General features: G+C 47.4%; 10 protein-coding genes across 10 annotated transcripts; 4 read left to right on the forward strand and 6 right to left on the reverse strand.

Moving 5' to 3' along the window:
- Positions 1–293: 293 nt before the first annotated feature.
- N7509_012384 (uncharacterized protein) lies at positions 294–1,705 on the reverse strand (the record flags this gene model as incomplete). Its single annotated transcript, XM_056637021.1, has 2 exons — positions 294–1,596; positions 1,653–1,705. The coding sequence occupies 2 exons, from the start codon at positions 1,703–1,705 to the stop codon at positions 294–296; spliced, it is 1,356 nt and encodes a 451-aa protein (XP_056483051.1).
- Positions 1,706–2,370: 665 nt separating this feature from the next.
- On the reverse strand, positions 2,371–4,545 carry N7509_012385 (uncharacterized protein; the record flags this gene model as incomplete). Its single annotated transcript, XM_056637022.1, has 1 exon — positions 2,371–4,545. The coding sequence occupies one exon, from the start codon at positions 4,543–4,545 to the stop codon at positions 2,371–2,373; it is 2,175 nt and encodes a 724-aa protein (XP_056483052.1).
- A 1,708-nt stretch (positions 4,546–6,253) lies between these two features.
- On the forward strand, positions 6,254–8,818 carry N7509_012386 (uncharacterized protein; the record flags this gene model as incomplete). The annotated part of the gene is made up of 7 exons (XM_056637023.1): positions 6,254–6,630; positions 6,686–7,671; positions 7,725–7,979; positions 8,255–8,295; positions 8,454–8,504; positions 8,560–8,743; positions 8,802–8,818. 7 exons carry the CDS (start codon positions 6,254–6,256, stop codon positions 8,816–8,818), a joined length of 1,911 nt encoding a protein of 636 aa, XP_056483053.1.
- A 1,322-nt stretch (positions 8,819–10,140) lies between these two features.
- On the forward strand, positions 10,141–10,981 carry N7509_012387 (uncharacterized protein; the record flags this gene model as incomplete). Its single annotated transcript, XM_056637024.1, is given in 2 exon segments — positions 10,141–10,632; positions 10,646–10,981. The coding sequence occupies 2 exon segments, from the start codon at positions 10,141–10,143 to the stop codon at positions 10,979–10,981; spliced, it is 828 nt and encodes a 275-aa protein (XP_056483054.1).
- A 1,090-nt stretch (positions 10,982–12,071) lies between these two features.
- N7509_012388 (uncharacterized protein) lies at positions 12,072–12,557 on the forward strand (the record flags this gene model as incomplete). The annotated part of the gene is made up of 1 exon (XM_056637025.1): positions 12,072–12,557. The coding sequence occupies one exon, from the start codon at positions 12,072–12,074 to the stop codon at positions 12,555–12,557; it is 486 nt and encodes a 161-aa protein (XP_056483055.1).
- Positions 12,558–13,647: 1,090 nt separating this feature from the next.
- Positions 13,648–14,610, reverse strand: gcy1 (putative glycerol dehydrogenase Gcy1; the record flags this gene model as incomplete). The annotated part of the gene is made up of 3 exons (XM_056637026.1): positions 13,648–13,983; positions 14,027–14,144; positions 14,216–14,610. 3 exons carry the CDS (start codon positions 14,608–14,610, stop codon positions 13,648–13,650), a joined length of 849 nt encoding a protein of 282 aa, XP_056483056.1.
- Positions 14,611–17,192: 2,582 nt separating this feature from the next.
- Positions 17,193–18,092, forward strand: N7509_012390 (PSME3-interacting protein; the record flags this gene model as incomplete). Its single annotated transcript, XM_056637027.1, has 2 exons — positions 17,193–17,358; positions 17,482–18,092. The coding sequence occupies 2 exons, from the start codon at positions 17,193–17,195 to the stop codon at positions 18,090–18,092; spliced, it is 777 nt and encodes a 258-aa protein (XP_056483057.1).
- Positions 18,093–18,233: 141 nt separating this feature from the next.
- On the reverse strand, positions 18,234–18,911 carry N7509_012391 (lysoplasmalogenase; the record flags this gene model as incomplete). The annotated part of the gene is made up of 1 exon (XM_056637028.1): positions 18,234–18,911. The coding sequence occupies one exon, from the start codon at positions 18,909–18,911 to the stop codon at positions 18,234–18,236; it is 678 nt and encodes a 225-aa protein (XP_056483058.1).
- Positions 18,912–19,649: 738 nt separating this feature from the next.
- N7509_012392 (uncharacterized protein) lies at positions 19,650–20,006 on the reverse strand (the record flags this gene model as incomplete). The annotated part of the gene is made up of 1 exon (XM_056637029.1): positions 19,650–20,006. The coding sequence occupies one exon, from the start codon at positions 20,004–20,006 to the stop codon at positions 19,650–19,652; it is 357 nt and encodes a 118-aa protein (XP_056483059.1).
- A 546-nt stretch (positions 20,007–20,552) lies between these two features.
- Positions 20,553–22,416, reverse strand: N7509_012393 (sugar porter family MFS transporter; the record flags this gene model as incomplete). The annotated part of the gene is made up of 7 exons (XM_056637030.1): positions 20,553–21,210; positions 21,271–21,527; positions 21,583–21,826; positions 21,891–22,082; positions 22,140–22,215; positions 22,282–22,327; positions 22,390–22,416. 7 exons carry the CDS (start codon positions 22,414–22,416, stop codon positions 20,553–20,555), a joined length of 1,500 nt encoding a protein of 499 aa, XP_056483060.1.
- Positions 22,417–23,155: the final 739 nt, after the last annotated feature.

Genomic DNA, 23,155 nt, shown 5'->3' on the forward strand with positions numbered 1-23,155 from the left:
AATGCGCAGTGACGAAGGTGGGTATCAAATAGCACAAAGGGGCTTGACACTGGCATAAATTATGGTCCACAATTCGGCATTGCATTCGGATAGTTCTGCAGTTATACTACTGTGAATGCGAGAAGAAAGACAGAGGGAGAGAAAAAAAGATGTGAATTGATAGAAAGGAAATATTGAGTGAGTGGAGTGGTATCGCGCTATCATGGATTAGGCTTCAGCCTGTATCGTCCAAAAACAAATAAATAAAAATGGAAAAGTCAACAAAAGAAAACTCCGAGTCCCAGCGAAGTTTCTCAGCGACGTGCATTATCACATTCGGCCAAGAATTTGTAGATACCGTCGGCACCATCATATCCGGAAGCAGAGTTACCATTGCTGGGACTGTCTGGGAAAAAGGCACGATCCCCCAGTTCGCTAATGTTGATACTCGAGTAGCCAGATGGCGATGATGTCCAAGGGTTGTTGCCGAAAAGTTCGCCGTCCTCAAAGCTGATTGCACCGCCAGATTCCACACCAGAGTCTCGGCTGATGGGACTGCATGCTTCTGGAGTGAGCATACCGTGCCAGTCGAGGTCATTCGAGTACTGGGATTTCTTCTTGGAGGCTTTCTCGAAGAAGTATTCAGTATCAGATGACGGGGCAACACTAGGGGCGAAGGGAAACAGTAGCGCCATGTCAGTGCCATTGCGAGTACCAAAGTCTTCATCTTGTGCGATACGGCCTCTTTGAACTCCAATTTCATCACATAGACGATCGACGGTTTCTGCGTCACAGCCTGGGAATCGGACGCGGATTGTAGATCTGTCGTGGAGCATGATCGGAAGATCACCCAACGCAGAAAGACGCTCGAGGTCGTTGAGTACGATGGAGAACTCCTTCAAGGAGCGTGCAAAGTCTCCAGACAGAAGATCGGCGAGACCGTCAGAGTTCAAGGTAGCTTCCGCGGGAACTCCGGATTCCTTGTTTAGAGCAGAGACCACACCAAGGGCGGTGATAGTGGGCGAGAGCTGAAAGTCAATGTATGATCCGGGAGCATTCTGGGGGATGGCAGTCATCTTGCGGCCGGCCTGGTCCTGAAGGACAGTGACAGCCTTGTAGCGCTTCTCGCCAGTGCGAGGATCAATTCCATCGAAGCGGACTTTCTGACCCGAAAGGAAGAATGCCCGTACGCCCTGAGACACATTCTGGATGACCTGAGCGGGGGCTGCAGGGCCATGGGAGAAATACCGGGCTCCTCCGAAACGACCGGCTCCGACAGCATATCCGCCAGCGGTACGCCCAAGGGTGCCACCCGTCAAGTTAGGGCGAAGTGTTGACGCAAATGGAGCGCGACTTGTGATCCGGCTTATGTTCGACGCAACGCGGGAGGTCTTGTAGGCGCTGGCTTCGGCTTGAGCTCCAGATCGAAGAGCGGAGAAGAAAGCGCCGGCAGCACGGGTCGAGAAATGACGGCTGCGAGCTTGGCGGATTGCGGCAACTCGATTGATGGGTTGTCTTGGATTGATGCGGGCGTAGGCCGGTTGATAACGAAGCGCAGCTTGTTGGGGTTCTGGTAATTTGGCTCTTATGGCCTTAGAGGCCTTCTCGTAGGCAAACCTGGGGTAGCGTCAGCGGGGAAATCCATTGTTAGGGGTAATGATGGTCACACATACCTCGCTGCTCTCCATATTTTGGGGAGCAGCAGGTGCCCATTGGCAGGCGCCATGCTGATGGATTGAATATGGGTTTACTCACTAAGTAGTGAGAGTTGTTGATGGAAGGAGTCTTGGAGGGATGCCTGATGACGCGGGAGGAGAAGGAGATGTGCTTATCAGTTTATGGCCTCAGGCATAAACGTGGCGGTGCTTTGCCACGCACGTGACTCCCCAGCTCTCATTGGAGGAACGGCATTGTGTACTGTTGACTGCATTGTAGAACTCATCATTCTGTCAAAAGCTTCGGAATTTTTCAAATAGTGGATTTGGGAGATGAGATTTAATGGGTAAGTGGAAAATGAATAGCTGACTGCGACAAAAGCACTATCTTGAGAGTTTCTTCCAATATAAATGTTTGGCAGGTGGACAACCTTGGAACCCAAGTATAGGGCTCCGAAAGGAATATGATTATTCGTGAATATTCATGAATATTTGTGAATATGAATAATATGAATTGAATAATATGAATATGAATAAGCCCTTTATTCATATTCGCAATATTCATGAATATATGAATAATTCATATTTATTCATATAATAAGATACTATACATAACCTTTCATTTCATTACATGCCAATACATCAGCGAAGCTCATATACTCAGGTCTGTAACAATGTACATACGAGACTTTAGCTCTCAATCATTGAGTTTACATACATACACCACCCTCTAAAGTCATGTCTGATACTGCCCTTTCAATAACATCAACCACCGCATAGTCTCCGCGTTTAGACAGTGTCTTCGGAGGCCCAAGACATCTCTAGCGTTGCTGAACTCGCGTTCAATCCCAACCTCTGCGGAAGGAATGGATAGATAATCGCGAGCCGCTTTGGCCATCAGTGGGAAATTAAATGCGTTAGCCTTCCACCACTTCAGAACCCATTCTGCGTCTGCGTCACTGATCATATGGTGTGACCAGTTGACCGGTGGGGAATCCAAATACTTATCAATATCCGACAGAGAGGCCTCTTTGGATGGTTGGACTTTGCGCAAAGTCCTCCACATTGTTTCTGACATCCCCGGTGGTCGTGGATGGTCAACTTCCCGCGACATGAATGGCTCTTGAGGGTATTTTTTTTTTAGGAATTCCCGCACCTGAGAGACAATAAGCCCCGAATCCTGCTCGCTCATTTGAGAAACAATCAAAGACGACTTGATGCGCGGATCTAGCACAGAAGCCACATAGTAAAGAAGATTGTCGTCCATTTTTCTAGCGAACTTGTTCATCTTCCGAATCCCTCTTTCCACCGCATCGCGAATTTCAATGTTCACGTCTTCAAAATCTCCCTCCGCATTTCGAACGTCATTTAACAAGTCGTCCAAGCTCCAGTAAATCGGTAGGCTTTCCACAATTGTTGGGCATGCCTTTGAAACCGAGTTTGTGTGGTCCCAGAACGGCTTTAGAATCTTGGCCACTTGCTGAAGTGTCGACCATTCGTCATCGTTGAGCTGGAGGGCCTGGACTTCTGGATGTATCCGCACAAACTGCCCCAGTTCAGTTTGTAGCCGAAGGGCATCTTGAATCATGAGATATGTCGAGTTCCATCGGGTGTCAACGTCATAACTGACCTTTTTGCTCGGTGATACCTCTTTCCAATCTTGGCGGCGCTGTGGGCTACGGGCGATCCACAGCGTCAGCAATCGGATTTTCATAATTGCTCCTTTCGTGCTGTGAAGGGAGTTGAATGCTGGGCTAGTACGAACGGCCATGTCGTCCAGTATTGCCTTCGCTTCTCGAGCTGAACCAGCCTTTAAAGAAGCTAATACATCTTTGCAAATCAGATTGAGGACATGGGCAAGGCAAGGAATAAAGCTCTGTCGTCCACGGAACCGCATCAGAGGCCTGATACGAAAGCGGTCATCGTCATTATCATATTTCTTGAGGAGCTGGTCATGCAGACTATCGCAGAGCGTCCCGTTATTGCCTGCATTGTCGCCCGTGATGGTCAGCAGCTTAGGCGCGAGGTCTAGTTCGTCGAGCATCTTTAGCACAACTTCCGCTAGGTTCTCTCCAGAATGCGGTCCGTTAATTTCGGTGAACTCGAGTAGCTCTTCTCGCTTTTCAAACTCAGGGGATATCCAATGACCGATGATACCCATGATCGCAATATGATTTTCTGACGTCCACACGTCAAGGGATAATGCGAGTGTCCGGCTGCTGCTGGCAAGTTCATCTTTCACGAAAGCCCTGCCCGAGCGGAATTCCTCCTTGATTCGGTTAAAGAGAGTATCAGCGGTTTTGATAGGCAAAGTAGCCCCTGTTGCTTCGATGAGTGCCCTAAAAGCCGGATGCTCCACCACTGTAAAAGGCTGTCTTGTTTGAATGACCCATTGGACTAGCATTTCTTCAACGCTAGCCTTCTTCCTCGGCGACTCTAAGAACCGGTCGAGGCTTCCTTCGACCGCGGGCAAGAAAGTAGATTCGGCACCAGACTTGATACGATGCTTGGTCTGGAGATGCACCAACAAATTCGAAGTGGAACCATAGCGCGCCGAATCTCTGGAGGACCAGCTGCAATGCTTGCAAATCAGCAGCCGGTCTTTTTTTCGGTGGACCGCCCTGCCGACTCCAGGTGCTATCCAGTTCTGTTGTCCAAAAGTGCTCAATGGTCCAACTAGAATACGCCTTGATCTTTCGTCTTTTATACGGGTGTAGACTACTCGCATGGCACCTGCTCTCCGAAAATGCAGAATCAAACGGGGAGGGCGAGGAGCTAGGCAAAGAGTAAGACCGCGTTGACTGAGGTGTCTCTTCAGTTTCCCTAGATAGGGAGGGCTCAGGAGAGTAAGGGCGTCCGTTTTCGCAGGGCGATTCCTCAGATTGCTCTGAAGGTGAAGAAACGAGGCCATTGTGTAGAGCATTATAGTCCCGGCGTGGAAGACCGCGCGTCCTCCGCATAGAGGGATTGGGTGTAGATGCCATGCTACTATTTCCCGATGTCAGTATATGAAAGTGGTATCGGCGGTGATGCATAACATACCTTGAGTTATCTGGGCTGGGGTTAGAAACTGATAGGGGGGCTTGAGGAAAGGATGATTGTTGACAAGCCCCTTCATATTCGCGCTTTATATGCCCTCCTTGACGTGGGAAGTTGATAGGTCTCTTTTCTGTTTTCTGCAACGCGATATCGCTGGTTTTGAACGTAAACAAAATGCATCCAGGGTCATTCAAGGCTCTGGATGGCGAGGCAAACGCGTTTTTACGTGCCACTTTTCAGGGCCACTTTATGGACGAAATTTGGAATGCATTGAACTAGAATCAGGGAAGTGAGTAGATCTATTCATTTCATTGCCCAGGTTGATTCGAAATTGGGCTGTGAGATATATATAATCTTCACGGACCTTCGTGGCCGCTGTCAAGTCTCTATGGGCAGACACTTGCAGATGAGTATCATATCTTACAAAGATCAGCCACGGCAGATCAAACCAATTAAAATCTACATAAGCTTGTTGTTCCTTTCAAAATATACTGGCCACGGAGATTCACAGTCCAGCGTTGCTGATGAAGTGATGGCATTGTGAAATCGACCTCTAAGCGCATTTCGGTAACACGATAACCGCTATACCGGACAAAGTATTGATGCGGAGAAATTTCACAATATGAATAATATGAATGCGAATATGAATAAGGCCTTTATTCGCGCGAATAAAAAATTCATATATTCATATTCGCGGAATGCGAATATGAATATGTCGTTTATTCGCATTCCTTTATTCCTTTCGGAGCCCTACCCAAGTACTACTTACTCTAGGCGTACTTCAGGCTTTGTGCGATTACTACTAGTAATAACTATTAGTAGTAGTAGTACTTGTCGAAACGTTGGAAAACCTACCTTATAGCTCTGCAAAATATGATCTTTCTATAGGATAAATTCGCTCTTCCCAACACAAAATCGAGCATCAGCCGGACTCGAGTCTATTCACCGCCTTGGCCTCACGACTTCTCTGGTTTGATACTAACATCCCCACCATGAAATCTTTGTCCCTTTTCCTTTGACTATACCTTGACCCCTCACTTCGTGTGCTAATCTCCTCCAATTTCAAATCTACTCGTCACTGTATATTCTTGTACTAGATGTTCCATCGTCGGTAAGCCGCATTTCCTCCTCTCAATACTCACATGAACCAAAACATGGTTGGCTGAAACATGGTTTCCACGTAGCAAAAATTCCCAAAAGCCGGGAAGTCAACTAATCGATCATTTCCAACAATCTTTTGGCGGTATTATCAAACGACGAAATAGCGATGGACCGCACCCGACGCATCTCTGTAGTCTGGATGACATTCAATTACCTGGAAGGTATGAGGTTGAACCCTCCTTCGACCGTACTTGATATAGGGCGCCCACTTGGAACTGGCATAGTCCATGGCGCACGTACACCCGTAGACTATTGTGCTTTAACACGATGAATACAGAAACTCTCAGTTTTCTCCTAGTCTAGACCTAGGAAGCATGCCAGGCCTCGATTTTTCTTCCCCATCGAGAGATTCTGGATTACTGCCCCTGGGTTTGCTGGCCAGTCAGCATCCGGGCTGCTATACACCCAAATCAAGTGGAATGGGCGCAATTCTCCATAACCAGGCCGGCAATCTGCACTCCCCGAGTCTTTACTTGACAGCGAATCCCTTATCTCGCACACATGCTGTCCCAAATACTCAGTCAGGCCTTAACCAATTCGACATGCAGTACACAGCGCCCCACAACTTTCAGACGATTCCGGATATCCAACGACCAACATATGCGCCAATTGAATCCACATATCAGGGCTGGGATCATGGAGTACTGGACAAATTTGAGACCGACCCAACATTCGACGACTTCTCGTTTGATTCGGCACTAGCGGCACTAGATCCCACCATAAATCTAGCTACGGTCACCGAGGATTCAGCCCCCGAGGCTACTCTTAATGAAATGTCACACTCCCAAGGCAAAAAGTTAGTTTTAAAATCCTCCTTTATGCGGCTGATCACCCTTCTGATTAGGTTACAGTTTCCGTTACCATGTAGCTCTGCGAGCCCGGACCGCTATGGTAAAGTCCGCAGATGAAGATCCAACATCATATTTGAACAAGGGACAGGCCTATGGTCTTATGGTCATGGATTTAAATCCGCCTGCAATGACCCCTGAAGTTCTCCGATATCGAACCTTTGTCCGCGTTTCTTTCGATGATGAAGAGCAACGATCAAATCCTGCATTATCCTGGCAGTTGTGGAAAGAGAGCCGCGGCGCAACCGAGGCGCAGCAACGCGGTAGCGATCTCTTGGCAGTTGAATTTGCTGGTGAAGATAAGGATTATCGCCATATGCAGCTTGAGCAAGTGTGCATTGACGGATTTTGTGTTACCTGGACTGTCGAACGAGGCGAAAGCACCAAATGCTGCATTATACCCTTACGATTCAATTTCCTATCCACCGATTTCAGTCATTCAAAAGGAGTAAAGGGTGTTCCGGTCCGACTTTGCGCGAAGACCGAGCTTCTGTCACTGGAAAGTGCCAGTGATCCGCTTGGGTCAGAAATGTGTTACTGCAAACTCAAACTGTTCCGGGATCATGGTGCAGAGCGCAAAATTAACAATGACCTTCGACATGTCAAAAAGACGATTACAAGGCTAGAGCAGCAAATCAAAGATGTGCCAGAAGGAGGGAGATTTAACAAACGTCGGCGGGCAAATAATACCTCGACGGATATGAGGGACTCGAGTGAGTTGGACCATGGGCGTATCGGGTCGAGCTTTGGAGAGTCTTCGGTTGAGCACGATCTGCGGAGGAAACTGGCTGTTAGCCAGAGTATGCTATCATCAACTCATACGATCAGCGTTCTGACTCTTCGCGGTGAGAAAGAGGATGACCCCGACGAGTACCCTATCCACTTGACAAAAAACCAACAATCAGCGGAGGACGTGAGAGGTAAAAGTATTGAAGGTCAAAGCCTTGACCTGTCAGGTCCACCAGCAGCTGAGCAGCCGTCGAAACCAAGTAAGGCATCTGTTCTCCACACGTCATCGACTTTTTTACTCACTAATATCTAGCTGTCTGCTTCTTTATTCGACCCAGCAACGAGCCAAGCAAGGTCTTCCGTGCGATCTACTTAACGGAACGCACGGCCAAAGATTTAAAGAAGAAGATCTGCGAGAAGTATCATATTGACCAGTCAAAGATTGAGCGCTTACTGCGCATCGTCAACGATGATTTGAAGATTATAGTAGACGACGATCTTGTTGGTGAGCTTCCAGGGGGGCAGGCTATGATCGTCGATATTTGCGAGACTAGCAGTGATGTTGATGGTGGGTCTTGTTTGAATGAGATTCGGTTGAACTATTGATATCAGATTGTATGACGTCATATTCCAGCTATGAGGAATGCGGACTAGCGGCAGTAGAAGCGACCCTAGGACCTCTCCTTGACCTTGGATAAGAAAGAAAATGTGGAATGTGGCGTACTGTACATAGCCACATTTGATTAGAACAACTGAATTCACTCCATTATTTTCGTCACTATTTCCCCAGATGAGAAACGCCGATCTATTTGAGTTTTAGTTTGGCAATAGTCACTTGTTTAGTCCCTGGTTTTGGCGTCCCAAAACCGGAGTCAATAAACGAGGTACATACAACTTACGATACGAAGAAACAGGGTTTGGCGTATATAATCAATGACGTAGAGTGACCCCTCGCCCGTATATAAACACCCATCGCGAGAGACATCAACCAGTTCTTACTATACACAAGATACTAAATAATCAGACTGATTACTATTCAAAGCTCTACTACGCCAAGTCCAGAAATATATCAATCATTATGGAGACTGTTAAGGTTTGTGGAATCACCAGCGAAACGAAAGAGTAACATCGATTAATTTTCAGGACAGAACGCCGCCAACTACGTTTCGGAGACAATCCAGGGAACTGGAGCCGAGGCCTCGAAGGAAGCCAACAAGCAGGTTGCTAAGGATGGCGATGCCAAGCTGAGCACTCGCGCCAGTGCTGCCAAGGATGCCATCGTTGATAAGAAGGACGAGAAGTCACATGACACCAAGGCCGATGTCTACAAGGGTAAGTCATAGCTCACTATCTGGTGTTAAATGGGAATAGAATGTTGACAAGGTTTTAGAACGTACAAAGCACTGAACTTGACTCGGTCCCTTCAATGGCAAATTGGGAACGTGAAGTTAAGGGGTTAATGTTGTTTAATACCGCCAGTATATAAATTGGCAGAGAGTTTACCGGTAATTTCGTTCTAGCTAAGACAAATCATAAAGATCGCTGAAATGGATACATGTATGAGCTTTCACGCCTCCCAGTATACCTAATACCTAAGTAGCTCAAGTGTTGTCATCGGGCTGTCAAGATACCTCTCACCTCGCGGCAAGGGCAAACGTATTGCTGTGTCATCCCGAACAATTTGTCAGATGGTATTCAATTACACAGGCACGGTAATAATTAGTCCATTCCGGATCCCATTGCATCGCGTTCAACATCCGCTCGGGCGACACCTGTCAGAGCTATAATCATCGCCTGTGAATGTTATTTAGGAGTAATTTGAAAAGCACGGATTTTCCCTGCGGATTCCGATCCATCCATTACTGACATTGAGATATCTTTTTGGAAAAATAAAAAATAAACAGCTCAGCGCTCAAAATGTGGTAGCGTGCAGCATAGTAATTCCATAATTTACCCATCAAGACGATGCGAATCCGGTACGGATGTTACTTGAAATCATCAGAATATACCTGTCCATTTTCCGCGGTGAGGTAATCAAGCCTTAGCTTCTTATGAATGCAACAAGGATCGACATTTTAATCTGGTTGGCGTCTACTATTAGGACAGCATCGATCCACGCTTGGATGAAGTAGGCGGAAGTACAATCATTTAGCAAACAAATCAATCCAAAGATGGAAGGATTCTCCATGACCCAAAGGATATTAGTAGTAATCTTAAATTATCTTATACAGCGGGGCACCTTGCACGACGCTTCCACTCTGTTTGGCCTTTACGGTCCTAAATTCGGCATCGGAGCTATTCAACACGCCGACAATCAATGTCAGGATTCCTCATGCGGGCAAACGCCCCGTGCATGAATGAATACGGGCGGTACCCTGCCGATCCCCTCGTATTCCCCGGGCTTCGGGGTGGACCCTGCGGCATCACAAACCCCTTCGCAGCACTCCAACCCTCGGTGCCAAGAAATTAGCAAATTGTGAGGTGGTGATAATTGGACACTGAACAAACCTTTGCCGTATTGGCCCTTGGCGTATGCGGCTAAGTCCGCGAGGACCAAATTTCATCCCGCGAACACGAGGTGCCATTAAGGGAAAAGCTCCTGAGGCTGAATTAAACATAAGATGGGAAAGCCCCGCAAAAGTCTGCTCAACTCAAATTAAAAACTCACCTTTGCATCGGCAACCTGATTGTACACCTTCGTGTGCATTTTCTAACCCAAGCTTGAAGCCATGAGGGCCACTTCGATTCTCTCATTGCTATCATGCCTCGCCTACTCACCATTGGCCTCGGCATGGATATATACTTGGCACTCTCCAAATGATACGCTGCTTTCTTATCAAGGGGCTGAGCCTCTGGCCTGCAAATCAATGAACAATCCAGTTGGCAATGTGTTTAACTGGGAGCCCCAAGATGGGCACTGGTGCATTTTCATGTACTCAAATTCAAATTGCAGTGACGAAAATGTTGGCTATACGTGCAAAGACTGGGAGTGGGCGAGTCATGCCTCGACAAAACACATTTTATCGTTCCAAGTGACAAATAATACTTCTTCATTCAGCGCCACGGCAACATCGTCAATATCAGCAACCCAGACTAGTACCTCCATATCATCTACAGCAACCTCCACCACACCATCTGCCGCCACTGCCACAGCGACCAGCGAGCCAACAGGTTCAAATAGCAAGGCTAGTTTATCGGGTGGTGCGATTGCAGGAATAGTAGTGGGAGCTTTAGCTGCGGTGGCTATTGCTGGAATTATCCTCTTCTTTTTGTGCTGGCGACGACGAAAAAAACAATGCTCAGAAAATCGACAATACCCGAACAGAATCAGCAACGGGCATGGTGGAGCTTCCTAGTTCTCACCCCGAGGAAGAACACTCATACATTTCAGAAAAACCTCGATCTCGACAGGAGACACTACGGGAACTTAAGGGATCGACCGCTGCGTCGGAGATTGGGCCTGGGACTGAGAGACACGAACTTCATTCACCTGTTGTCGAAAGACATGAGCTGTATACGGAGAGATATGAACTAGATTCGACACATCCCGACCTTGAGAAGAAGCCTTGATCGTTCGGAGCCGCATATTAATACGAAATAATACAAATGAAAATGAGACGTGAAGACGCGCATGATATTACACATGTTAATAATTGATCGGAATTGTTTGATATCCTTTGCTCGAGAATTTGATGAGTTCTTTATGATCGACCCACTTCTGAGTAATGTACTTGGTGATCGTCAAGAAAAACTCAGTGCTAAATAGTAGTTCGGATCGAACCGAGAGTCTAGACTGTTATTTATGGAGCGAGTTATGGAGCCTCAATCGCCCATCTCAATGCCCTGGCATAAGAATTCTATAACATGCTAATTCAATTCATTTCCTCTGGCGTTATGGCACGTATTAGACGTATTATGCTAACGCAAATCTACCCATTCTGCTGCCGAACCATCACCGATGGTTAGGTGGCTTTAGTAGATCAGTCTGCAGAACCAATAATGCTATTCACACGCAGTATAAACTCTTCATCCGAAAAGTTAATGACACTTCCCGGACGCAAGAATCCAAAAATCGTACAATCTTCAGAAATTGATTTGAACTTGATTTGAACTTGATTTCACAACAAATTGGTGGGGAGTAAAATGGTGCGGAAGGTTACTGCTTGGGAATAGAAACCCTTTATATTTCTGAAAAATTTAGCTGACATATCATTCAATGATTCTTCTCTTCGGAACCGGCCGTAAACCTTCTCTTTTTTCCAAAATGATGTTGCCTGCGAAGGAGTGTGGCTTGGATTTTATTTCAAAGCCGCCAAGCGGATGCCAAGATCGTCCGCGGCGCAGCTACTGCTTTTTGGTCATGTCAGCTTTTCGGAGATCATACCACTTAACTCCGGTGCTAACAATACTGGCCATTCGAGCTTCCAAGACACAATATCATTTGCTCATCATACTGCACTTGATGACTTACTCCACACTTGGTCTCGATCTCTCGGCAAAGACGTAATCTCGGCGTTTTGGTGATCGACAGTAGTTCTTTAAATCAAGGTACCATAGCGACCGACCATGCTATCTATATAAGGATATCCTATTTTTATGGTCAGTTCGAGGAGCCGTGCAAACCATTCTATCGTATTATCAAATTCAAACGAACAGCAAAATGGCCCTCCATTTGTCATTTCCTCTCCTCCTCGCCTGCGCATTCCCAATCATTTTGGCGGCGCCATCATCATCGGCCTATCTACAAACCGATACTCCAACCCAATTTCCAACAGGAAATACCGATCTCGAACCATTACTTTTGGTTCCCGAAGCCGAAGGAGATACCGACGGCAATCCAGAGACGGGCCGACTACTCTCTCACAATGACGCACCGCAAGAACCTGTGATATATGGAAAAGACGACAGCGAACGACAGATAGCAATGTGTGAAGCTGGATTTGTGCGTTCTTGTTATGCTGCAGTGGAAGCAGGAAATTCAGATACCAGTCCTCCGTTCACGACTGATAATCTCGACACAGACCCGCCCTTTACTCTTCCTTCCACTGGCTTCCTTATTGCTACTTTCGCTGCCTTTTGTATTCTGGCTATGATTCGCAAATCTCTGGGTCGGAAAAATGCTCCTCAGCAAGAGGGAAAGAAGTAGAAGAGATCGAAAAGTTGCACCACTGTATTCCTGATTTGTACTAGTTAGTTGAGAGCAAACTTGGACTATTTAGAAGTCTCCGGGCGCACTAGCTCAATAGCTGGATAGTCGATGGCACGGCTTATGATTAATGGATTTCATGATTTAAACTTTGCTTCTGTATTCTATTTTTGATTGAATCTAGTGGCTGAACAGGGTCCATAAATAGTACATTTTAACTTGACGTTCATTAGAAATCAGGTTGACCAGTTCGGAATACTTCCGCCCTTTGAAATTGGAGAATTGAGTATCGTTAATCATTCATTGGCCCGTAACTCGAAAACATGGTGTCACGATTCTCGCCGACAAGGCAACTGTGATAGTACCGTGATAGAAATTGATAATAGGAGTACCTTGAATCCCCTTAAAGACTTGAATCCCGTACGTACTACTACATACTAGTAGTAGCTAGCAGAGCAAAGCTGTCAGCATCTCGCATGAACTCCACTCTCAAGACCCACTATTCCTTTCAGTACTGTAGTTCCAAGGTTAGGTTTGGAAATAGATAATTCCTGTCAGCATCTTTGATTAGCCCTGTTCATGGTCGCCGATACTAGGTTTCTACAGCGTGCTTATTGGGTATTCCAAAAAGTGTTTAGTTTACTTGGATTTCCATTATAGGCCTAGACAAAAGTACTTCAATGGAGTGTGAATGCTAACCTAGCGACGAGGCTGGTTTATTGCAATATGGATTGTCCATGTCGTCTAGCCAGGAACCCCAAGTTCACCCACTAGATCCCTGGACCAGAAGACTTCGATCCTATTTATTGCCGCCCTTTGTTAAGTCATCAATATTTTGAAAATGTTTGATGATTGAGCCGAATGATACCACGAGGGAGGAGAGAGATGATGATGATGAAAGTGTGGTGATAATCTAAACAGAGGAGGGAGGCTGCATATAGACCGATCTAGAGAGCTCCAAATAGTCTCCGAGTCACTACGATGATTGTTCTAAGATAGTAAATATTCGAGAAAGAAATCAATTTTGGTATCTAAAACCTATGTACTCATAAAAACATCATCAAGTGCCAGGGAAAATTCCAGCACGAATTTACTCGTCATCACCGAAGAAAACCTTGATGGGCAACCAGGCGTCGCCGCAAACCTTGAAGCGGTCCTTCAGGCCATCCAGCTGTGCAACCTCATCATCGGAGAGAGTCAGACCGTCAATCTCGTAGTTGCCGTCAATGCGAGACTTGCTGACGGACTTGGGAATGACACTCCATCCCTTCTGGATACCCCAGACCAGCAGGACCTGCTGGGGGGTCTTGCCCTTCTTCTCAGCGAGCTCGAGGAGGGTGGCGTCCTTGTACAGAGGAGAGTTGGTAGAGCCCAGGCAGGAGTAACCGGTGGAGTGAATGCCCTTGGAGGTGTTGTAGGCAACCAGCTTGGGGGGAGGGGTTGTTGGGGTGCAGCTCGATCTGGTTAACGGCGGGGACGATCTTGGTGGAAGGGTCGTTGAGCAGGATCTCGAGGTTCTTGATGCCGAAGTTGGAGACACCGATGTTGCGGACCTTGCCGGTGGCAGGGAGCTTCTGCATCTCTTGCCTGTGAAATTCAAAATGGGTTAGAAGGAGGTTCGTGTGGATTATCATCGCGGAAGTGAGAAGAATGCCTACCAGGTCTTAATGAAGTTCCAGTCGGGGAGGTGCTTGGACTTGTCCTCGGGGTCGGTGGAGCTGGGCCAGTGAACAAGGTAGAGATCAACGTAGTCGACACCGAGATCCTTCAGCGAGGAGGCAATTCCATCCTCGACACAGTGGTGCCAGGTGTTGTCCAGCTTGGTGGTGAGCCAGATCTGCTCACGGGGCACACCGGAGTCACGGATACCAGCACCAACCTCGGCCTCGTTGCCGTAGGCCAGGGCGGTATCAATGTGACGGTAACCCTTCAGAAGGGCATCCTTAACAGCCACGCGGACCTCATTGGGCTTGGATTGCCAGGTTCCCAGACCGATGGCGGGGATCTTGTCGCCAGTGTTGAGAGTGTAGGTCTTTTGGGTGTGGTTGGCCATTGTGACGGTTTGTGATAGAGGAGAGGGAAAGGGAGAAGAGAGGAAATCAGAGAGATGTAGAGTAAATAGGATTAAGCCCAACAAAGCACGGGGCTCGAGTCTTTTATAGGAGGGGGAAGTGCGACGTAAAGTGGGCAGGTCCAAGCAGCCACGATGTCGCAACCAGTGATGATGCCCCGCTTTGAATGTGGGGGGTTCTACGAGTATCTCTCCTTTTACTCGAGGCTGCCACGTTGCCCGGGATTATGCGCTTTTTTTCCAATCGGTGAACCGAATGCAATTCAGCCGAGCGGATGGACTACGGTAATCCGATCTCCGTAGTGGCGGGCACCCTTGAGCATCGCGGGGCTCCGGAACCTGAACACATCATGATGCCATATGGGGAATGTATTCCGGCTAAATGCAGAGAATATCGGCCAATCAGCGGTTTGAATTGGCCGCTGGTTCCACTCTCAGTGAACCCTGCTAATTGCACAGTCTCGATTCTAGAAACTTCGTTTGTAGGTGAAACAAGAAAGGATTCGCAACTTGAACTACATAGGTCGAATTAGTATAGAAGTTTCCAAGTTTAGAAAGGAAGACATAACCTTGACCGTACTGCACCAAATCAATTTGAACTACTAACTAGTACATATCACTACTACTAACCGTGGATAGAGGGGCAAGCTTAGCCGGAATAAAACCACACTTATAAAGTACCACATGCGGCGATCAGCCTCGATGCAAATACTACTATTAGTGTGCATCACCCCTGTCGGATGCGCCTTGAATCTTCATTTTTCGCAGATCTTCTTCTTTGTATCCACCGCGCTTAATTTTTAAAGACATTACTACAATTAACAGAGTAAGGGAGACTCGTATTCCCACGTAACGCTCCAAATTATCCACGACTCCACGCCGGGTAAATTTGGCCTCCTCCAATTCTACCGAAGGGCTTCTCCAACTGAACTGTCTCCACTCTCAACCAATCGGAGAATTAGCCTAATGGCGGTCCATGGACATGTCCATGCTGCCGCTTCAATTTATCAGCCACCTTCTCCCCAGGTTATCTGACTGAGACGAATTCCCGAAATCCACCACCTCCAAAGTGTCGATATGGGGACCAACGCTTCCCGAAACCACCGTCTCAGCTCGATAGCTGCTAGCGACTCAAGCCCAAAATCAATATTAAGTTGACCGACCTCAACGGGATGTCGTAGATTTCTCGTCTGGTCTCCAGCGGCGCTGGCGCCGCCAACCCCGCCAACCCCAACTCTGCTGCCCCCGTGCCCATTCCTGTCAGCTCCCCGTGGACCTATTCCAGCTGACTGTTCTCGGAGCCTCCCTGGGGGAAATAGAGGTACATTCCAGTCGAGGGTCAGGAGACCAGCTGGTTGTGTTTTTGAAGTCAAAATGAAGGTCCAATCTCAACCTTATGACGAACTAATCACTATGTGTCTATGGCTGCAGTATTCCCACCCCAGTCATGCTTTTCACTAGCCCAGGTCCATTCGATCTCTTGGGGGCAGGGTTTGAGCACCGCGGCCTTCACACTCGTTAGAACCCTTTCCTCTCCGAACGTGTACAGAAGTCGCATCTTCAAGTTCTGCAAAGCCCACGGAAATCATCACGACGATCAATTCCGGCGAATGGCAAAATGGGAATAATCCATGAGCCCCCACTACCACGCAGGATCTCAATGACCGTCAATCATTGACTTTTGACCTAATTTCCACGCCAAGAACAAACTGCTGTATGCATTATCTACCGAGCGCAAAAGGGCAACGGAAAACCGTCCTTGTCATGGACGTCGCCGGGGGCCGCAGCCCGCCCTGTACTAAACACACTGCTTTCAACACGCTGCTTTCAATACACTGTTTTCAACACATATTGTTTTTGCTAGTGCTCTGGTTTGTAGTATCTTTTACATCATTAATAGTATTACCAATAGTAGCCAATAACAACTGCATAAATGAGTAATTATCTTAAAGCTTTTTGTAACCATTTATAACCGTTGGAACCATTCTAAACTACTGTTGACTAGCTATATTAAGTAACCATTATTATAGTTAGACTGTCAATAGAAACTGTTATAATTTTTTTAACCGTTGATAACTAGCTAGGGTTGGTAATTCAACAGTTATTTGTAACCCCCTACCCCTGCCAGGTAAGATCAAATAGAATGTGGCTTGCATAGATGGATATACCTTGATTTGACATATATAAAGGGCAATCCTGGAACCCGAAGCTGCAACTATCGAGTTCAACTTGCTACGGATTGAACACCTGGACAAACGACTATAAACACGAATCTTGGACTTTTCTGACCTGTTCTGTACACGATACTAAACTTGAACTCATTATTACCACACAACCATGAATCCATTATGGATACCAGAAATATATCAAATATTAATTTTATCTACCTTTCAGGCTTGAACACATTTCACCAATTCCAAGTTGGATGGGCTGGTCAGTCTGGCTGGATAAATTCACCGCCCTCGGCCTCGGAGCCTCTCAAGCTCTCCCCACTTCGAAACCAACCCCATATTTCATTCAAGTTCTTATTGCCCTCCCCAATTGTCCCCGATTGCCAAGACATAATGTCCTCCGGATTTGTTTCATCCGGTACAAACGAGCAGCCGGTAGAGCGGGATGATGACTGGCTGCGCGCCGAACAGGAGCTGGAGGAAGAGCGTCGGCGCAAGGCAGAGATCGGCAAGCAGAATGACGGCAAGAGCCTGTTCGAGGTGCTGGAGCAGAACAAAAGTGAGTGAAACCAGGGAACCTAGAACAGTATACTCAATTCGCCACTGGTGCTGTACCGAATGGACTGGAATTACCGCGGAGCGAACGTGGCTAACATGTTAGGATGATCGTTCCACAACACAGTGGCCAAGCAAGAAGCCTTTGAGGAGAAAACCAAATTGAAGAACCAATTCCGCTCCCTCGACGAAGATGAAGTCGATTTCCTTGATTCCGTCCTCGAGTCCACTCGCGCCCAGGAGGCTGCCGTCAAAAAAGATACAGCCGATCAATTGGAGGTCTTTCGCAAACAACGCGAGGAGGCCGAGAAGGCGCTTCTGGGTCCCACGGCGTCAGATGTCACTCCTGCGGAGGAGGAGGAATGGGCGATTCCGGCGCGTAAGCGGCGTAGGGATAAGAAAGATTTTCTTCTGCCCGGGAAGAGACGGAAGGCTTCGTTGGAGGGAGGAAAGGATACAGCTGGGTCTCCAGACGTGAATACAAATCAATCGAGCCAAAAAGATGGGAAAGGTGCTACTGGTGCGGTACCGAAGTCATCGCCTAAAGAGCAGACTGAAAGCGTCAACGTCGCTAGTAATGCCTCGAGGCCATCAGCCGCACAAGGGAGATCAGATGCGACCGACAAGGGCCAATCACAAATGAATCAACCGAAGAAAGAAGCGCAGGCTCCAGCTCCAGCTCCAGCTCCGGCGGGGCTTGGTTTGGTCGGCTACGGGTCAGATTCCGATTCGGAATAAAAATAATCGCATATAAACTCGCGGCTATGATTGGAATGGCTTGCACCGGCGCATGCCGACCTCTTGAGTGACACTAACCACCTTTTAATGTACATATACCCCGGATAATCTGTGGCACCTCTTGTTATAGTAACTTCATCATCATGCCCCCACTGTTCCAGCAATCACCATTTGGGCCCAGAAATAAAGCGCATAACCCATAAAGATCCGGAGCCATCCAGGGCTTTTTGGCCCAGAAGATCTCCCAAAAGCATTCTTCGCGACAAAAAGGTCGCTTACAACGAACATAGCAGCTCCTAGAGCTCGCGAGGCCAACCAGTTGGTTGGAACGATCAACGGGGACGTGGAAGTAGCAGCAGCAAACATCGTACCAATGATAACAGCATAAACAGAAACCAATGGCTTCATATCCGGAGCAATACCGAGGTTCAGAACATTGGTCTGAAGTGAGGAGTGTGGCTGGGGATATATGACACCCAACCACTTTGCAGCGCCCAGAGTCCCTGCGAAAGTGAGGGCAAAAGCCGTCCAGGAGGTCTTGTAGGAATCTTGCAAGAAGGCTACAGTATAGGCGATATGGGCTGCTGCGAAGGCGACGATACCGAGTTGGAAAGATATCGATACTTTTCCTTGCGCTTCGGATTTTTCAGAGGTTGAATTGTTGTTGTCAATACCGTGGAATTCACGCCGTGAAGGAATCAGAAAGAAGTCGCCCAACATGGAGAAGCCAAGACCGATGGTAATGAGGCGGCGATAGTCTGACCACTCTTCAGATGGTAAGAGGAGTGGGCTGCTAAGAAAAGCAACTGAAGAGAGCATCTTGAACACTGCTGTGCCCGCGTGTGATCTGGATTTCCATTCTGAGAGAACCAGTAAGGGCAGCGAGCCCAGCAGTAAGCACGCCGAAGTCGAAATTGACATATCGAATGATCTGTGGAGGCCTAAAACAGCATGAAAGGAAATAGGTGGTTGGATTATGTTCCTGACGATCGTAGTTCAAGAAGTAAGGTGGTCAACATTCAACCCCACCCGGTTAGTAGTTAGAATACGAATGTTCTGTCACAAGCAAATATCCAAACTGTGCGTGCGCGAATTTGGCCGAGGTGCGATACGGAGTTGTAGTATGTTCCGCTTTTTGACCCACCCTTATGGCAATGAGAGTCCAACTCGGAGTATAGGTCGGAATTTGTCACTCATAATCTAATAATATCTAGTACTAGTACCTACATGAGTAGGTTCGAATCTTCCAATTAGTTAACAGCTGCGCCAATGGCTAAAGCAATACAAAGAATGTTGTCATGAGATATCCGAGTCTAAGGTCTCGTTTCCAAGTCCTCCAACCTTGGAAGGTTCCGCACTAATATCGTGTTTCTCTATCGCCTAAGAGAGTAATACTTTTATCTGCTGTAGGTCAATGATATTGAATCTTTCGGGTTTAAATCAATAAAATGAACGATTAACCACCAGCAAGCTTTAATTACAGCATTTCTACACAATCTTCAAATGCTGCTTCATCCCCTCGCTCTCAGACCCAGGGAAAATGTAAGTAACATGCCTTCACAACGATCCAAGGCACTGGTTATAAACATCTTGTGGGAGCATCCCTTCGAAGCCAAGCCGCTCAATAACCCAGTCAATGTTCACAGTCGATAGCACAATAACGATGGAGTCTGTCCTGGAGGCCCTTCGGGTTACTGGATCATCGATCGCGTGAACCATCTCATCATCAAATCCAACCAGCCAGAACAGACTTCGCAAGGGGCCGACAGCCCTACTCACAACGCGTCCCAGAGAATAACGCATGCAAATTTTGTAAAGTCGTCTCCGAAATGTGATATAGTGCTCAAGCTTACGGCCCTCCTCGATGTATTCCTGGAGGGTTCGATTGTTCTGTTTGAGGGCTTGGATTTTCATGCGGCAAGATACTTTGCGTATGCGCCTTTCAAGGAGCTCTAGGCTGTGTCTCGCACTCTGTCTCATCCATGCTAGCAAATGCGAAAGGTTGAAGAGGATGAGAAATCGGTGCTATGGGTGAGGGGAAAGAGAACGAAGCTATGTAGGCACGGAAGGCACAGCACCTTGAATACCCGTGGCAGCCACGCCCCAATCAGATTTATGTTTATTACGTGCTAGTACCTACTAGTAGCATCTAAGGAAGGAGCACTCTGGGCCAAGGTTGATGAAATGAGGGAGGCTGGACCCTATTAAAGCTTAATCGTGGCTTAGGGCCGTACTACTAGTATCCATATGTACCAACGGAGGACGAGAGAGACAATCATGAGATATGTGTAGAATGGATGTACTACTAGTATCTGAGGCTCAAAGAACTAGATATACCGGTATGGACTGACTAGATCTGCATATATCCCGGACATATCCATGGATACCAAGCCTATTGGCATGAATGACGCAAAGTTTTGCCAGCAAAAGAATTACTAGTACGATGCTTCTTTCGCTGTACTACTCATAATGTTGAGTGTGCAACTTCACCTCTTGTTCTTCAACCTTGCGCTCCAGATCATGGGTGAGGTACTCCTCCTTGCTAGTTCCCGGGACAAACCAGGGAGCGTGGGTGAACATATAGTTCATCTCCTCAAGCGGCACCTTCTTCGTCTCCGGAAGCAGAGCATAGAAGAAGAGGGCATTGGTGAAATTGCAGACCACGAAAACGAAATAGAACTTATACTTGATATGTTCCATGGCGATGGGGGTCACCTGGCCGATCATCGTGTTGAAAGCGAACGAGATACCCGTCGCGATGGAGACACCCTTGGCTCGGGTACGAGTGTCGAAGACTTCAGCCGGGATGATCCAGGAAAGCGGACCGCAGGTGCAGGAGAAGGAAAAGTTGTACAGCCAGGTCATGATGATGAAGCCCCAATGAGCTCCAGAGTTTGTGCTGGTAGTAGGGAACTTCGCCATCAGGACTGTGGCAACGATGAAGGTGACACAATTTCCCAGGTTGCCGCCAATAAGAGTCCATCGTCGACCGAAGCGGTCGATGAACAGAATGCAGAGGAATTGTGCGATGAGGGCGATAACCGAGTTGATAGCTTGGTATCTGAGAGTATCGGCGCCGGAGATACCGATTTGCGAATAGATATCAACAGAGTAGTATCTAGAGAATGATAATCAGAGACAAGTCTAATTTCAAGTTTACGATATCTTTTATACTCACTGGATTGCAGAAACACCAGTCATCTGGACAGATGCCTGAAGAGCACAGCAGAGGAACAATCGACGGAAGGAAGATCGGCTCGTGAACAGCTCAATGTAAGATTTTGCCTCGTGTTCGTGCTCGAAAGTAATACTCTCTTGGATCTGAGCGTATTCGGCTTGCACCCAAGCATCAGTTTCATCTCCATGAGCGTGCAGCTTCGCCAATGTCTTGAGACCCTCCTCGGAGCGATTATGATCGATGAGCCAACGGGGTGACTAAAAACATGTTAGAACACTGTAAGGATTCTAGGTGAACCGCAGGATATCATACCTCAGGGAAAAAGGTAATCAACAAGCCCAGCACCACGGCAGGGAGGATTTGCAGACCCAAGGGAAGTTGCCATTGCGCACTGTTAGTGGGGTCGAACCCAACATAAGTGCCGTATGAGATCCATGAAGCACAGAGAGCACCGACTCCCAGCATGAACTGTTGCAATGCAGTCACTCGGCCACGAATCTTAGGGTGACAGATCTCAGCTTGGTAAAGAGGGATAATCATAGTCAAGAAACCGACACTGGATGTAGAAAGCCGTTAGTATTTCTATTTACTTTTTAACAGATGAAAAAGAGGTCACATACCCAAATCCAGCAAGGAATCGACCGCTGTAAAGATAGGCGAGGGTCTTCGCAGCCGTCTGGAGAGCACCACCAAGACAGAATACCAGACATCCTAGCGAGATGGTGCGGCGACGACCAAGGTAATCACCAGCAGGACCAGCGAAACAAGCTCCGAAGAAAGCACCTGTAGTAAACATAGACACAACTAGACCACTTTTTATTTTTACTGTTAGGACCCATACCAGATAGCAAGGCTGACTGGAAGCTCACCTTTGCGTCGAGTTCGCTTCAAACTTGTCCACGAACGACTGGCAGACAATAACCTCTGCGATAACACCAAGATCATCTGGAAATAATTAGCTGAGATGAACTATGAACATCAGCTGCAGAATGAGAAAGTACGGGTACTTACATCCGTAAAGGAAAGACCCAACAGAGGCGAACACGCCGACCAGGAACTATTTTAGATTTTTAGTATTCAATATACTTTGACATGCATATTAATGGCTGTGTTCCATACCTGGTACCATGCCGGTGACAAACGCATGGTGAACTATGCTCTTTGGCAACGAAGTTAAAAGATTTGATTAGTAGAGACGACCCACGATCAGCAAAGGACGGGGAACGAAATCTGGGGATCTCCACAGAAAAAACATCAACTCCACCGGGGGGAGCTGTCGTCTACATATACTACCATTCCGAGTCCAGACGGCAGAAAATCCACGAGGCGAGCTGCATCGCTTAGGGTTCGGAGAAAACTCCTTAACTCAAGCCACACAGCTGATCGCATCGTGTGGCATCGACAAAAGTGACCTTTGTCAGAAATATCCGGGATGGAGCTATACTCCAAGTGGATGGTCAAGAAGTCCATTCGCTAACCCGCTAACCCGCAAATCCACCTCCGCGAATTACATCTCCCGAGGTCGTGCCGAACCCCCCAGGTCTTATTAACCGGGCATATTTACGGAACAAAAAGAGCAGAGCTGTTAGATTTCACTATCTCCCGAGCCTGGCTGTCAGAAAATGGTTCGCGAGTTCTAGCATCAAGTGATCTTTTGCCGTTCGTACTATGTAGTGGCTGCGTTTCCCTTGCTGCGCCGTGATTGACGGAAGATTTCCAGGGCTCGGCGACACTTCAATCTATCAGTCCACAATGCCGAGTCATTGGGCGATATCGGTCCCCCGAACTGTTAGCCTCTCCATTTCCTGCCCACTCGCCCACTTGAGCGCTTCAAATGACCGGCCCCTAGCACCAAACGGGCATCGTCGTTTGTGCCAGCTCTTTT

Source organism: Penicillium cosmopolitanum, assembly GCF_028827165.1.
Source record: "Penicillium cosmopolitanum strain IBT 29677 chromosome Unknown utg000011l:1.0-3548175.0:1.0-3550911.0, whole genome shotgun sequence".
Lineage (NCBI taxonomy): Eukaryota > Fungi > Ascomycota > Eurotiomycetes > Eurotiales > Aspergillaceae > Penicillium > Penicillium cosmopolitanum.